This window comes from Dermacentor albipictus, chromosome 10 (assembly GCF_038994185.2).
Source record: "Dermacentor albipictus isolate Rhodes 1998 colony chromosome 10, USDA_Dalb.pri_finalv2, whole genome shotgun sequence".
Lineage (NCBI taxonomy): Eukaryota > Metazoa > Arthropoda > Arachnida > Ixodida > Ixodidae > Dermacentor > Dermacentor albipictus.
In genome coordinates, this window is record NC_091830.1 from 94,996,682 (window position 1) to 95,011,590 (window position 14,909).

The window sequence follows — 14,909 nt, forward strand, 5'->3', positions numbered from 1 at the left end:
CTGGTAATCGAAATAAACTCTGGCATTGCAAATGTTCATGAATGGTGCAATAAAGATAAACTGCAACAAAACCATCTAAAATCTAAATTAGTTGTTTTCACCTATGACCAACCTTTAATAAATAATATACATTCTGTATTAATCGAGGATCATCAAATTACTTTCTGTGATTATGTCACACACGTGGGTGTCAAATTAGATGGCAATCTTAAATTCCATGATCATTCTGCATTCGTAAATTAGAAAATGGCTTACGGCATGTGAGTCCTCATCAGACCACGTTCCCATTGCAACCCTAGCACACTATTGTCGCTCCAATAGGCACTTATTTATTCACATATCAACTATGCTGTGGTGTCTTATAACTCATAACAGCTTAATCACAACAGATTATTCTCCCGTCTTCATCATCACCAGCCTGGTTACGCCTACTGCAGGGCAAAGGCCTCTCCCATAGTTCTCCAACAACTCCGGTCATGTACTAATTGTGGCCATGTCGTCCCTGCAAACTTCTTAAAGGGACACTAAAGTGAAAAGTGATTTCTTCTGCATCGGTAAATCACCGTTCTACAACACCAGAAACACCACTCTTACAACGATAAGACGTTTGGTAAGCCAGAAAAAGCGCAAGAACGAATTGCGGGTGGCGACGCCTACTTGAGTTCCCGCACCTGGGGGCTGTGACGTCTTGGATTTTGATGGCATCTTCTAGGGCCTACTAATTATATATAGCGGTACAGATGGACGACATTGTGTTCTAAAGGAACCAAATATTAACATGCCAAGTTTCGGGAACCTTTATTCAGCCAACGCGGCCCAAATGCGAAAACAAACTTTGGAATCCCTGACGTCACGCTGACGTACCGGCGCTGGCGTTTCTGCGCGAAATTCAAATACTCATACTTCGACCTTCATTTTCTCATCTAATATTCAAACTATTTTCTCGAAATGACTGCCTGCAGGTTTCTCAAACAATGCTTTATTAGTCTAAACTGATTTATTGTTTCCCTTTAGTGTCCCTTTAATCTCATCCGCCCACCTAACTTTGTGCCGCCCCCTGCTACGCTTCCCTTCCCTTGGGATCCAGTCCGTAACCCTTAATGACCATCGGTTATCTTCGCTCCTCATTACATGTCCTGCCAATGCCCATTTATTTTTCTAGATTTCAACTAAGATGTCATTAACTCACGTTTGTTCCCTCACCCAATCTGCTCTTTTCTTCTCCCTTAACGTTACACCCATCATTCTTCTTTCCATAGCTCGTTGCGTCGTCCTCAATTTAAGTAGAACCCTTGTCGTAAGCCCCCAGGTTTCTGCCCCGTAGGTGAGTGCTGGTAAGACACAGCTATTATACACTTTTCTCTTGAGGGATAATGGCAACCTGCTGTTCATGATCTGAGAATGCCTGCCAAACGCACCCCAGCCCATTCTTATTTTTCTGATTATTTCCGTCTCATGATCCGGATCCGGCGTCACTACCTGCCCTAAGTACATGTATTCCCTTACCACTTCCAGTGCCTCGCTACCTATTGTAAATTGCTGTTCTCTTCCGAGACTCTTAAACATTACTTTAGTTTTTGCAGAATAATTTTCAGACCCACTCTTCTGCTTTGTCTCTCCAGGTCAGTGAGCATGCATTGCAATTGGTTCCCTGAGTTACTAAGCAAGGCAATATCATCAGCGAATCGCAAGTTACTAAGGTATTTTCCATTAGCGTTTATACTCAATTCTTCCCAATCCAGGTCTCTGAATACCTCCTGTAAACACGCTGTGAACAGCAATGGAGAGATCGTATCTCCCTGCCTGACGCCTTTCTTTATTGGGATTTTGTTGCTTTCTTTATGGAGGACTACGGTGGCTGAGGAGCCACTATAGATAGCTGTCAGTATTTTTAGATACGGCTCGTCTACACCCTGATTCCGTAATGCCTCCATGATTGCTGAGGTTTCGACAGAATCAAACGCTTTCTCGTAATCAATGAAAGCTATATATAAGGGTTGGTTGTATTCCGCACATTTCTCTATCACCTGATTGATAGTGCGAATATGGTCCATTGTTGAGTAGCCTTTACGGAATCCTGCCTGGTTCTTTGCTTGACAGAAGTCTAAGGTGTTCCTGATTCTATTTGCGATTACCCTAGTAAATAGTTTGTAGGCAACTGACAGTAAGCTGATCGGTCTATAATTTTTCAAGGCTATGGCGTCCCCTTTCTTATGGATTAGGATTATTTTAGCGTTCTTTGAAGATTCCGGTACGCTCGAGGTCATGAGGCATTGCGTATACAGGGGGTCAGTTTCTCTAGAACAATCTGCCCACCATCCTTCGACCCTCACCAGTGTGGATATAAAGAAAAGGTTTGTTAAACCATTTACCAGCTTGTCCCACTAGAACATCAAGTTCGATATGCATTTTTACTCAAGTGACACTTGCCTTCCAGTTTTCTGTGATTTAGTAAAAGCCTGTGACACCACGTGCAGATTGAAATATTAAGAGACCTGGCTGACCTCGTGATCCGCGGTGCTGAACTGCCGAGCTGATTTAATGTCTAACAGAACATTAACTGTTAATTTCGGCCCAGTACTTCCGCATACATTTACAAAGGAAAATAACTTTCCTGTGGGCTATCTGCCACAGCCAATTAAGAAAAATGAAAGTGTTGGCGAAAACGCCCGGTGTATTGCCTGGCCATAGTGGGCAGGGGTAAACGAAGAAATGCTCTCGCATTTAAAAGGGCATTGCCGCGGTCAGATGCAACTGCGAGTGCTGCCTAGGGAAGAAAAGATCTCTGAATATTGTGCGCAGTAGGACACAATTACGTTTAGAAGAGCACATATATTTTACTATTCTCTTGTAGTCAGTGGGATTATGCAGAATTTCTTTGAATGGAGATTGCGTATTGTATGCCTCTAGAATTTCACCTTGAATATGCTCTTAGAAACCTATCTGTGGAATCATACATGTGCGTACTGTGGGTTATGTATTGAAGACGGCAAAATGAGCGCGTTTGAGGCATGCTTTTTCGATCGGTCTTTTTTATTCCTGACCTTTTATATTTTTTTGTCCCCGGTGTTTATTTCTGATATTTTGGGATAGCCTGCCCTTGGGTGGGTTATTTTGTCTCCAAGGATGAAGAACAATACTTCTTTTGTAAGTAACACAGTGTTGCAGCCATGTTTACTTTCGTAGCCCTTCAGACAACGAGACTGTGCTACTAAATGATTGCATCCTCGGGCACGATAATTCGGATACGGTCCGAATTCGAAGCGAAGACCGAAGAAACTGAATGCATCTACTGCGCAGGTTGCCGAGACACTGGTGAATCCCTTCGGTGAAGATGACGACGACTTCGAGATGAACTATGTCATCGACCGAAATATTCAGGTGAGCTGGCTGTGACGTGGCCTCGAGACACTGTACTCAATTTTGGGTGTTGGAAAGTCGAAGCCCTAAACGTGCAACACTAACATGAAAGTGAGATATAAACTACAGGAAAATTCCAAAGAAAACGATCGAAAATGATGGTCTCAATGCCAAGTAATGTGATGGCAGCAAAGTTAAATTTCAGAAGCAAGCAAGCGATATTCTACTTGAGATTAAAGGAGTACTGAACTGACGTTTCTGACTTCTAGTTTCATTAGGTGAGGCTCCTTAACAGTGAAACTTTGGAAACGTAGTGGCAAGCAATAAATAATTTAGTATTATAGCTTTTTACCAGCCAATGTCGGTACCAGCCAATGTCGCTTTTTCTCAGGGAGTGTGTATGTCATGACGTCACGACACATAAGAAGGTCACGTGGGAGATGCACATCACGGCGTTTGACGCTTGCTCCGGCTCGCGCTCGGAGGTGTGTTATGCTGCTAGATCGAGCCACACAATGAGCAACAGCTTAGCATACGCCCGTGCGAATCGGAGCGCGTGCAGAAACGTCGCGATATCTTGCTCCCTCCCGCGTGAACACCTTCTGTGTCATTACGTCAACACCCATACTACTCTGGGAAACCGTCACTCCCTGGTAAAAAGGCTGTCACATTAGAATCTCGGTAAGCGGAAATCGCTCGAACGGAATTGCCACATAAAGGGAGCAACAGCTTCTAAATTGATTGAGAGTGTATTGCGGTAACACAAACTTTCGTTAATCGGAACTAAAACTATCACAACTTTCACTAAGCAGAACCACAAGAGCAAACCATAAAAGATTTTTTTCTTCAGAAAAAAGCAGGATCTGAAATATATTTTTACAACACGAGCATTCTATACAGAAAGCTATCCTTGAAGATCAGTACCAAAAACTAAGGGAGGCAAAAATTTGGTGTATTTTTATCGCATAGCATGCATAGACCTGGACAGCCTCAGGGCGCCGCCACTCTCCCCATAAACGACCTAAATAAAGGCAACCAAAATGTCGAACGCCTTATGGCTCACGCGTCAATAAATTAGCCTCTTCCTGGACGACCACGTGTCATTTGGCCCCCTCGTGGAGCAGTGAGAGCTGTACTTGTTTCAATGCATCGCTGGTACCACGCCTAGTCAAGCCAGTATTCGTTGGTCGCAGCCAAGCCATGGGATAGACTAATTGCTACATTCGCTTGTTTATGCTTAACTAACATTGCGAAGAAGGTGTACGACATATGTATTGTGCTACAACTCTGCACATGTCCTCCACTTAACAGAACTCTTATTGACGGGATCGTATACCTGATACCGGCTTCCTCGAAGTTCTGTATAATGATATTTTATTTGCAGTGGATTGTTTAAGAGGCTGGAATGCTTGCCACTATTTTTTTCTCTGATTTGGAAACCTTACGTTCACTTAACGGAAAAAAAACCCCGATAAGTAGGCGTAATGTCAGTACTCCTTTAAGGGCAAAGAGTACATTTTGAAAGGTCACGTAATGGCCAGAACTAACAACCGCTTGTTTACTACAGTAACATAACGGGCGCCGGGGAGGAAGACAGAATTCAGCAGGCAGGGTAGCAGGATATCTCGCACGCGTAATGTGGTTTCGGGCGGACCAATTTATGGCGATGGCTGGAGATGTCACTAAGAGACATTTGGCACGAACTGAACTGAATTAGAAAGAAAAGTTCAGCTTGCTTGTACATGCTCAAAAAGAACAAACTGTTCAAAAAGAAAGAGTTCTTCAAGCAAGGAGACAGGCACGCGCGCAGACAGTCATTTGGAATGTAATAGAAAACTTCCGATATATAATGGAACGTGAATGGCAAACGCAGTGGGCAAAAGATACAGAGCGAAAAGAAAAAAGAAAGAGAGGAATGCCGAACATTAAGACATTGGAATCATCACTAGGAAATCTCGCCTAATGCAGACACACCAAAAACGGGTCTCAACAAAGTGTGTGCATGACCTTTGTAATGCCCTCCTCAGGATTAATAGAGCTTCACAAATTGCGCCCAAAATCTGTGTCAAAACTTTTAGAACGTGCGTCCTGACTCCGGTATACATTCGTCGATACCAGCAGCAGCTTCATACCAGGAAACAGAGTTCACCGTTATTTGGGAGTTATTCAGAACGAAGTCTTCAAGTGCGATTCTAAATAATCCTGATCAGTCTTTAGGTAAATGTAGTAGGTGTTATCGACACTGCCTGTTGAAGAATAAAAGAAAAGTCATCCAGCAACTGAGCGCTGATACAGCGCTCGCGCCTTATATGTCTTGTATGGCAACCAGCTGTTTGTTAAGTCAATCCATCTGTAGATAACCGAGGTTCGGTTTTAAGCAAGATCTCATGCTTCAATGCTAGAAAACTAATGAAAATACGCCGCAGGCGACAAGTTCGTAAGCCGTCAATGCTGGCACATGTAGTGGATGTCACAAAATCCATCAGTACACGTACTTGCAGAATGATGTAGAGGGGCTTGGGCTAGTCATCTGTAGTGTTCCGTGGAATACACCAACAATGCACTCACGCCGCCCTAAGCACTCTGCTTTAATATATGTCGATGCTTCTTCAAAGCTTTTAGCAAGGAACAGGTCATTCTGTTGCTGTGAACACTGCTGTGAACGCTGTAGCAAGATGCCGTGCGGAACTTTAGGTACGCCCTTCCTATTATAGACGATGATCCGCAAAGGGCAGGAGATGTCGTTACGCAGAAAAATGCGACAAGGTGAAGACCATCGTTTTTTTTCGATGGCGTAGTCAACTTTGTGGAGCCTTGCCACTCGCAGTGCTCGACCCCTTCACATTCGAGGGTTTGGTCTCATTGACTGCATCGCAACTCCCAAGATTTACTGCCAAGGCTATCGGCTTTAGAGGCCCGCCAAACAACCACAAACATTCCTTTAATTATTGCGTTTCACTAAATTAAGTATCTCAATTAATGGTGGTTACCTTATGGGGGCGGGGCGAAGTCTTCGTTGGAATAGCAGACAAAATGTCGAAGCCTTTGTTTGCTGCATCTGCTGTAAACTGGCTGAGTAGAACTGGTGTCTTGAGGAACGTGCTGGTGGTAGAAGAAGGGATTGGCGCAGATGTTGAAAATGCTTGTACAACTTGTGGAATAAGCATAGAGGTGATATCCTGCGTCGATAGACTAATGTGAGTAGATTAAACGATGACCTAATACTGCTGATACTAGTTTCGTAGTCATATCTTGAATAGATGAATCGAACAGCGCGGTTCTATACAGATTCTACTGCATTAATTAGATACGGTTCATGTGGACGCCAAATTGCGGAAGCGTATTCAAGTTTTTTTTAACACAAGTTTCTTATGCCAGCTTACAGACGGAAGGTGGTGACAACGATAATGTTCTTCTGAAGACGCCTAGTGTTTTAGAGCTGTCAGCGATCAGTTTCGTGATGTGTTCCGACCAGTTTAGATTGCTAGCGATGTGGATACTGAGGTAGCGATACATCTGTACTTGCGAGATGTTGACAGTGTATAATGAGTACGCATGAGTGATGTTAGCGTGCTTGCAGAAAATTTGCATAAATTTCCATTGAGAAATGCTAAACATGTGGGTTTGAATGTCCCTTCTGATCAGGCTTTCTTTCTGATCAGCCTATTGCAGCTCGAAATTTGTTTGCTAGTAAGCTTGTAGCGAACAGTGCTTCGAGGGGCGTGCGTAAACTATGTGGCCACTGCCCATTCAGGTATCATATCTTGTGGTGGACGAGATGCACCAGAACCATCCGGAGCTGCTCAAGGACCAGTACTGGAACGAAGTGCTCGCGCCAGAACTTCCTTACACGCTGGCATCGAGCCGATTCTACTGCTTTCCTCACCAGGGCTCGACCGCGTGCATGATGTGAGTGTGCCCTGATTTGTATATGAAGGAGAGAGAGAAACTATGGGGCTGCGCTGAGTGTAATCATCGTTGCTTTTGGGAAACCAACAGTCAGACACGGTAGAACTTCGATTGTGCATCGTTTGTCTGCACTCCTGCAAAGTCTCTGTGCTCTACACTGTCTTCAGTTCTTAACAGCTTCGTTATTAACAACATTTGTATCTTTGTAAATATCAGGAACTGCGTGACAAATATGCATTATGATAATTATTATCTGGTAATAATGGAAGGTTAAGCTGGACGTTTGCATCTCGCCTCTGCTTTTCTTTGCAAAAGTGTGTGGGCGTTATACTTTTCTGCTGTCGAAATGCATTCGAAAAGGACTGGGAGCTCGTGAAGATATACTCAAGCTGCAGCTTTCGTCTGAACCCTCCTATCTGTATTTTTCGCCACATCATGGCAAGACAAAGCCATTTCATTTCAAAATTTCCAGCGCACTAATTATTGTACATGCTTCTTGCGATAATCAGGGGGAAATAGAACTTCACCAAACAAAGCACGCGAATTTTAAGGCCAGCGCCCATGATGTGTATGAACAGTTTATCTGTATTCTGGACTCACGCTATCTATTGAGGCTAAGCGGCGGTGTCCACAGCTCTAACGTATTCGAAACGAAGACCAGTAAAAGGGTCTCGTGTTGAAAAAAAAGCATAAAGTGATCACCATTAACCTTTCAGTGCGATAATTACACAAGGACTTCCAATCTCAAAGTGCTGCGTGCGTTATTCCAAGTCTTGCAGTGCGGAAGTTTTGATGAGAATCATTCCAGATAGCGCTGGGCGAAAATCAGGCCAACCCATGGTCCGCTTTGCTCATGATTCCTCAAATTGTCTCCCTGCTTTCTTTCTCCTGAATCACGTGTCATGCTGGTCATGGGAAGAAAAAAATAAAGCAAAAATCCAGCGCACATAGCGTCTAGAGATAAATCTGGGCAAAGAAGCTCTTCGGATGCACGGTTTATATTATCAGCCCCACTTCGAACCTTTAGTCTGTTTCAACGAAACACATACCAAATATTTCGTTAAATTTCTCTGCTCATTACGTGCATCGAAAATTATATTTTGGCAGAGCTACGTACATAAGGAACACGAGGCCACATCCTTCGCATTCTTTAACAAGTGCGCTTCAGCCTAGTTTTGCCTCAATTTCTTATTTGTTTTGACGAATGACAAGGTGGTGAGGCCTGAGAGATTATTCGAGTGCCGGTGTTTGCTTGGGGCACGATTATCGAGGAAATATTCATAATTTTGTCGAATGAACAATTGAAGTGCATTAGATGTGCTCTCGTCCTTCTGGCTTAGTTGGCTTGATCCGTTGGTCTAATGCACTGCGCCGTCTACAAATATCCTTGTTTATTATTAAAAAGAAACTTGGGCGGCGACAATTTCCTAAACTTATAGACAGTTTCGCGCAATGGATTTCGATCCATTGACAGTGATAGCAGGACTAGTGTTGTGTCTAGACTCCTCAGGCTATGTTCCATAACCGTGCGTGTCTGCAACAATAAATACACGCGGGTGCGGCACATTGGCGCGCTACAGCAAGCAATACAACTCATGCTGTGCAGACGGAACATCACCCTGGCAGCTGCCAGGCGTCTCACAACGCTCACGTCCTGAGGAGCGCCTCAGTGGGGCTGCAGGCGTCGAGAACAGCGGTCGACGAGAAGCAGTCGCAGTGAAATAGTTGATAGTGTTAGCTTGACGCTTACTGCCCATCTCGCTCAGGACAGGGCGTATACACAAATAAGCTCAGCAGGAACGCTATCATGTGCTTATAGTGGCGTCTGTAAAGCGCTCGTGCCAGTAGCAGTCGCGCGCTCAGTCGCCTTCGCCACCGAGGCGATTGAGCTCACGGTGCGTCGACTTTGCTTCGGCGTTGTTGCAACGAAACGTACTCCGCGTGTTCTAACTGCGCATGCGTCCCGGACAACGGTGGCGCCAGCGATGTTTTTGCCACTCGAGCGGCCGTAAAATTGCTTCTATAATAAGGAAACAAAAGTTTTCAGTAATTCACATTCATACATGCTCACCTTCAAAGGCATTCGCCCTCTATCAACAGGCCGTTTGCGTTGTACGCTGGAACTTGTAAAGCGCTGTGGGAGCATTTTCCCGAATGACTGCCTAAAAAGAAAAAAAAGAAATGTTCAGTAATATTACGAAACCGAAGAAACCAAGGCGCTTGTTTTCGTTGACTTGAACAACTTGCGCAAGCGACCTTTCTCCACGGTCTTTCTCCCATGCCGAAGTTGAGGGTCGCTGTCATGCGTTCGCCGCGATCGCCACTTCCCCCTTTCTTTGTGTAACGGCTTTACGCTTTGTATTTCACTGAGATGGCGGTGTGTCAACGTTGCTGTTGGCCATTTATCCGCTGCTTGCGGGACTGGAGACGTGTTAGGATAGAGCTGCGACGTCTTCTTTGCTGGTGAGTAGACGGGCTGCAGTTTGAATTAAGGCGGGCGGACCTTGCTTTAAGTTTTAAGGAGTTTTTATGGTTTACCGAAGCGTAACGTTTCGCAGATGCAATCGTCACTGATTGCTCCAAGCACTGCACGTTTATGCTCAACTACGGAACCTGGCAGGGGTCATTTTAGTGCGCAAGGGAGGACAGTTTGTTTTCTTCGGTGAGCACTGTTTCTTGTGCTACAAACAACAAGCAACAGAACATGTGTTCTGAAACAGTGAGGGCGGTGTTTCCTTCTTTTTTTTTTGAGGTGTCACAGAATTGTGTATGAAACATGTGAAATGCGATTATACAAGCGTACAGCACAAGTTAGGGCTCGGGGAGCAAACAGGAATAGCCGATATTGTAGTTGACATTACGATAAATAAATGGAGCTGAGCAGGCCATGTCATGCTTCGGCCAGGTAATTGAAGGACCATTAGAGTTATAGAATTGGTGCGAAAGGAATGGAAGTGCAGTCAAGGATGCCAGAACATTAGGCAGAGTGTTGAAATTAGAAAGTTTGCAGGCGCAAGTTTGAAGCAGCTAGCACAGTTTGAATCAGATCGGGGTAATTGGACATCGCTGGGAGAGGCCTCCGTCCTGCAGTGGACATATAAATAGGCTACTACTGCTGCTGATGACGAAGACACTCTGGCCTTATTGTCACGGTGAGGTTAATTCTAATCGTGCAGAAGATCCTGTAATAAGCTCTCTTCAAATAAAAACCTCACATTGGTAGTAATGACGAGCGTAGTGATAGGGCGATGAGTAACCTGTCATGGTTGCTTAGTGGCTATGGTGTTTGGCTGCTATCACGAGGTCGCGGGATCGAATCTCGAGCGAGGCAGCCGCATTTCGATGGAGGCGAAATGCAAGAAAATCCGCCTACTTAGATTTAGGTGCACGTTATTAAAGAACCCCAGGTGGTCCAAATTTCCGGTGTGCCACACTACGGCGTGCCTTATAGTCATATCGGAGTTTTAGCACGTGAAATCCCATAATTAAATTTTTAAGTGGCTGAATGTCGTTTTCTTTATCTTTAGCTGAAATTTATTTGTATGAACAAAATGCATCTATTGCCTCCCAATGCAGCATTCCACCCGGACAGGCAAGCGTGGTTTCTCGGGACAAGCTGGCGGGGACGCCTCAAAGGATCGACAAAAATCAGGTGACATCATAAGGTGACATTAGATCGCACGTACTGATGGAGCGTCCCTAACATCTCATGTAAAGCTTTAGTTCGGGGCATTTCGACGATATCAACGCGTGAACACGATTTTGCTAAACAATTTGGGCACATATGGTAATGAAATAGGTGTTCCACGCTGTAACAGCGTTAGGGTGACCTAAGGCGTTAAGCGTGGCAGCATCATGACATTTCACATGCTTTGTGACGTACGGAATGAAAGGATGAAAAGGTGTTGGACGAAGAAGCGTTTGCTTTCTCTGTGTGAGAAAAAAATTATAGGCGACCATAATGTCTGACTTAGGTGTCTCTTAGTGGCACTCGCACGTCGGCGTTGGTGTTCTTTAGGTTAAGCGAGTGAACCCTGGCACGATATGCGGGCGATGAGTGAGAGAGGGTTCAGGAGGAAGTGCAGCGCGCGCCACCTGGCGGGGCGTAGCCGCCTAGTGAGCGCCGCATGAAGCGCACCTTACGTGGCCTTTCCGGTGCTGATGTCAGAGCATGTAACGAGCGCGCGCGCGCGCAGCTGTTGCGAACGAGCTAGCAGGTGCGCGCTGAGAAAGGAGAGGCGAGATAGGAGGGAGTGACGTCACATGCGCTCTGCTAGGCAGATGTGGTCTAGGCCACCAGGCAATTGTTTTTCATTAATTATCCGGTTAAACATCACGCCACCTTCTTGTGTGTTACGTCATTAGTGACGTCATTACTTACACTTTCTACTCCCGGGTTTCCAGGAATTTCGCCAAAGTCGTGCTCACGTGGCAGATCTCCAAAGTGCACAATTCTCTGCTTTGGTGTGCGGTAATCAGTGATTTCTAATTAAGTCTATTTATTGCAGACACTTTAGTAAGTCAACTTGTCATTAAACTTGCGCTCTGATATAGCCATAATGAAAGCCGTAAATTTTGTATTGTACTATTTTTTTCTGATTTATTTTGAATTTCATACCCGGTCGTATTAGGACGGAAGGAAAACTTTATTTGGTCCTGCAAGTAGTGATAATTAACCACTAAGCGGGCCGCTCCCACGTCGGGACCGGAAGGCAAAGCCCCATGGTCACGTCATTAATTAAGCTATCGACTATCGAACAAAGCAACTGAGAGGCTTGCATAGTCTGCTTCAGTATCGCAAGCTCTAAGATGCTCTATTTAGTGACAGGAGCATAAAGGGACACTCGTTTCCTTGCGCAGCAATTCCAGTTCACCTCCTAATACGACCGTGGGCTGTCCAGCAGGCTCACGGTCGTATTAGGAGGTAAACTGGAATTGCTGCGCAAGGAAACGAGTGTCCCTTTATGCTCGTGTCACTAAATAGAGCTTTTTAGAGCTTGCGATACTGAAGCAGACTATGCAAGCCTCTCAGTTTCTTTCTTCGATAGTCGATAGGTCAGACAGCGTTTGTCCATAGCTCACTACAAACCAAACAGTGAGTATTCTGCTTGATCTACAGAGCTGAAAGGAGGGAACGATACCTGTGCTTACCTGCTAGAACTTTGTAGAGCTTGCGATGCGAGAGAGTGCCCACCTGACGGCTTCCGGCGAGCTTTGGTCACAATAAATTGGGGTACAAAATATCGACGAAGAGCTTTTTGGGAAATTTGGGACTTTGGATGCCGGCTCGTGCGTTTTGCCATAGACAAGAACTAACCGAGTGGGAAGACGCTGTATGCCATGTCGATGTCGACCACAAATCATTGTACTATAACGCGTGTGTTTCATTTCAATTGATTACGAGGACGCGAGACGCTCAGAATTTAGGCTGCGCTTGTTTCCGGCCTATAGCATGGCGGCGAATCCTTTGTGAACCGCCAGCAGGGGCAACCTGAACGACAACCGTGCATAGTGCTTTTCTTTTTAGAGCGCAGTTCAGAAGTGCCCCTTCCTGCGGCGAACATCGGCGTCGGCGGCATCGGTGGTGTAACCGAATGAACGAGCAAAGCGAAAGATGAAAGATGCGAGCCGCTAAAGGCGGAGACCAATGAGAGCGGCCCCTTCAGTCTCGAGCGCGCGGGAAACGTGTCATGCGGACCCGCCCGACCGTTCGATGCGTACTCGTATCTGGTCTCAGCCGGACCGGTCGTTTCGTGCTATGGTCTGCTCGCGTCAGCTCTCACTCGGGCCTGTTCGATTTGCTTGGTTTGGTCTTGTTGGGTGCTTGTTTCGATTATCAGGGCTTGCGATTGTTTTCTAATCCGATTGTATGCACGACACGTATTGTGTAGTACTTTCTGGAAGGCACGCGGCACCAGCGATTGCACTGGAACCTTCGACGAGTCATGTATAAAATTGGATGCGCCTGACCCGCACATAAGATTTTCGACAATTGCCGACTTGCTGCATGTCTGTCTCAAATGTATCTGCCTCAATATATCACGACATGAAAAGAAGGAAACGTATTGAGCTGCGCTCATATATCGCATTTGGGAATATCGGAATCGTCGGTGAACTTTTTCGTCACAAAAGGAATAATTTTCGGGCTTAATAATGAATGTTTGCTTTTATTGCGAGCAGCAGTCGCTGCAAGCTACAGGTCGTGGCTGTTTCCATCAGATGTCGTCGCAGCGTTTTTTGTTGCATGCAGGCGTCCCACTCAGCGACGGCGTGAGATCACATACTTCAAATTAATTCTTTACGCAGTTCTTGCTCAGAAAAAATCAGACAACACAGAGCGACAAGCACGAGCTCTCGTTTCGTGGAGGCTGCTACAGTGCTCAGTGATAATTAGAAGAGCGAGAAGTTCGCCCCAAGTTTGCTTCTCCAACAAAGCACTTGACCTTCCATATGATAGCTGGTGACAGTCGAATGCTTTTTTGCTGTTGCACATGTGCTCCCGATCCATTGTGCTTGCCCCTCTGTTTGTATGTGCATAAATTGAAAGTTTATGTTATTAGACACTAGTTGCAAGCTAGCCTTTCAGCCGGTCGTTCGACGCGTTGCATTCTGTACTACTTTGCGCTACAAATCTAGGTGTTACGGGTTACCGTGTGGGCCCGAGACAACGCTGTGCTCGGGTTTGACGCGCGCATCTCTCACAGGGCCCCGAGGACGAAGAGGGTCGTTCGGCGTCACGTGGCCGCCCGGTGCCCAAACCCGGCGCCCTGTCTCGAGGTGGCAGCATGGCCGGTCCGCCTTGGCGATGGCCGACCGCGCCCAGCTGGGCGGGAAGGCTGAGCAGGCTCATCGGAAGGAGGGACTCGTCCACCACACGGGCGTCCGGTGAGCACAGACTACAGTAGCCAGTTTTAGTTTAGCGTTAGCGTAAGTAGCATGGTTAAGGGAAATATTGTTACCGTACCGCAAACGAATTTTGCAGAAAGCGAGTTTTAGTACACTGTGACAACGTATAGTTTACGTTCTGGGGCCCTATGACGTAAAACTATTCCAAGATGTTTTTATAAATGTTTTTTTTTAGATTATAAGTGTGAGGCAACTGTGCACGCTATGCGCAGTGAAGTTTCTCAAATCACTAGAAAAATTAATGAGCTGGAAAATAGGAGCCGACGCAATAACCTCGTCATATATGGCGTGAAAGAGCACAATAAAGAAAATCCTGCAGCCTTGGAATCATTTGTAACAAAAGATATACTGCATAATATTCTGAACACGTTCAGGTCAGAACTGTGGAAGGTATGCCCCGAATTGGCGTAAAAAAGCCTGGTCGAGATTGACCAATCTAACTGCGCTTTTACGACTTTACCGAAAAAATGACAGTTCTTCGCAACTGTTTCAAACTGAAAGGAAAGACAATTTCAATTTCTGAAGATTCTTCCGCTGACATTCGTGAAATACGCCAGAAGCTATGGAAAGCCGCGGCAAATAGTCGGGATAGCGGCGATAAAGTCAGCCTACACTTTGACAAATTAAGGATAAATGAAGACCTGTACGTGTGGAATAACGATCAGAACAAAATGTAGCCACTGCAGCGCTCGAAGCCCCACGTGCATGCGTATTCTGCAGCAAAAATCCAGAGA

At 45.5% G+C, this 14,909-nt stretch overlaps 1 protein-coding gene across 2 annotated transcripts in view; it reads left to right on the forward strand.

The window, feature by feature from the left end:
* LOC135909548 (bestrophin-4-like) overlaps positions 1-14,909 on the forward strand; it is a 71,103-nt gene that overhangs the window by 41,081 nt on the left and 15,113 nt on the right. For both annotated transcript variants that reach the window (XM_065441524.2, XM_065441525.2), the window contains exons 9-12: positions 3,301-3,381; positions 7,115-7,269; positions 10,846-10,921; positions 13,974-14,154. In XM_065441524.2, coding sequence (XP_065297596.2) covers positions 3,301-3,381; positions 7,115-7,269; positions 10,846-10,921; positions 13,974-14,154 — 493 coding nt within the window. The remainder of the gene's footprint in view (positions 1-3,300; positions 3,382-7,114; positions 7,270-10,845; positions 10,922-13,973; positions 14,155-14,909) is intronic.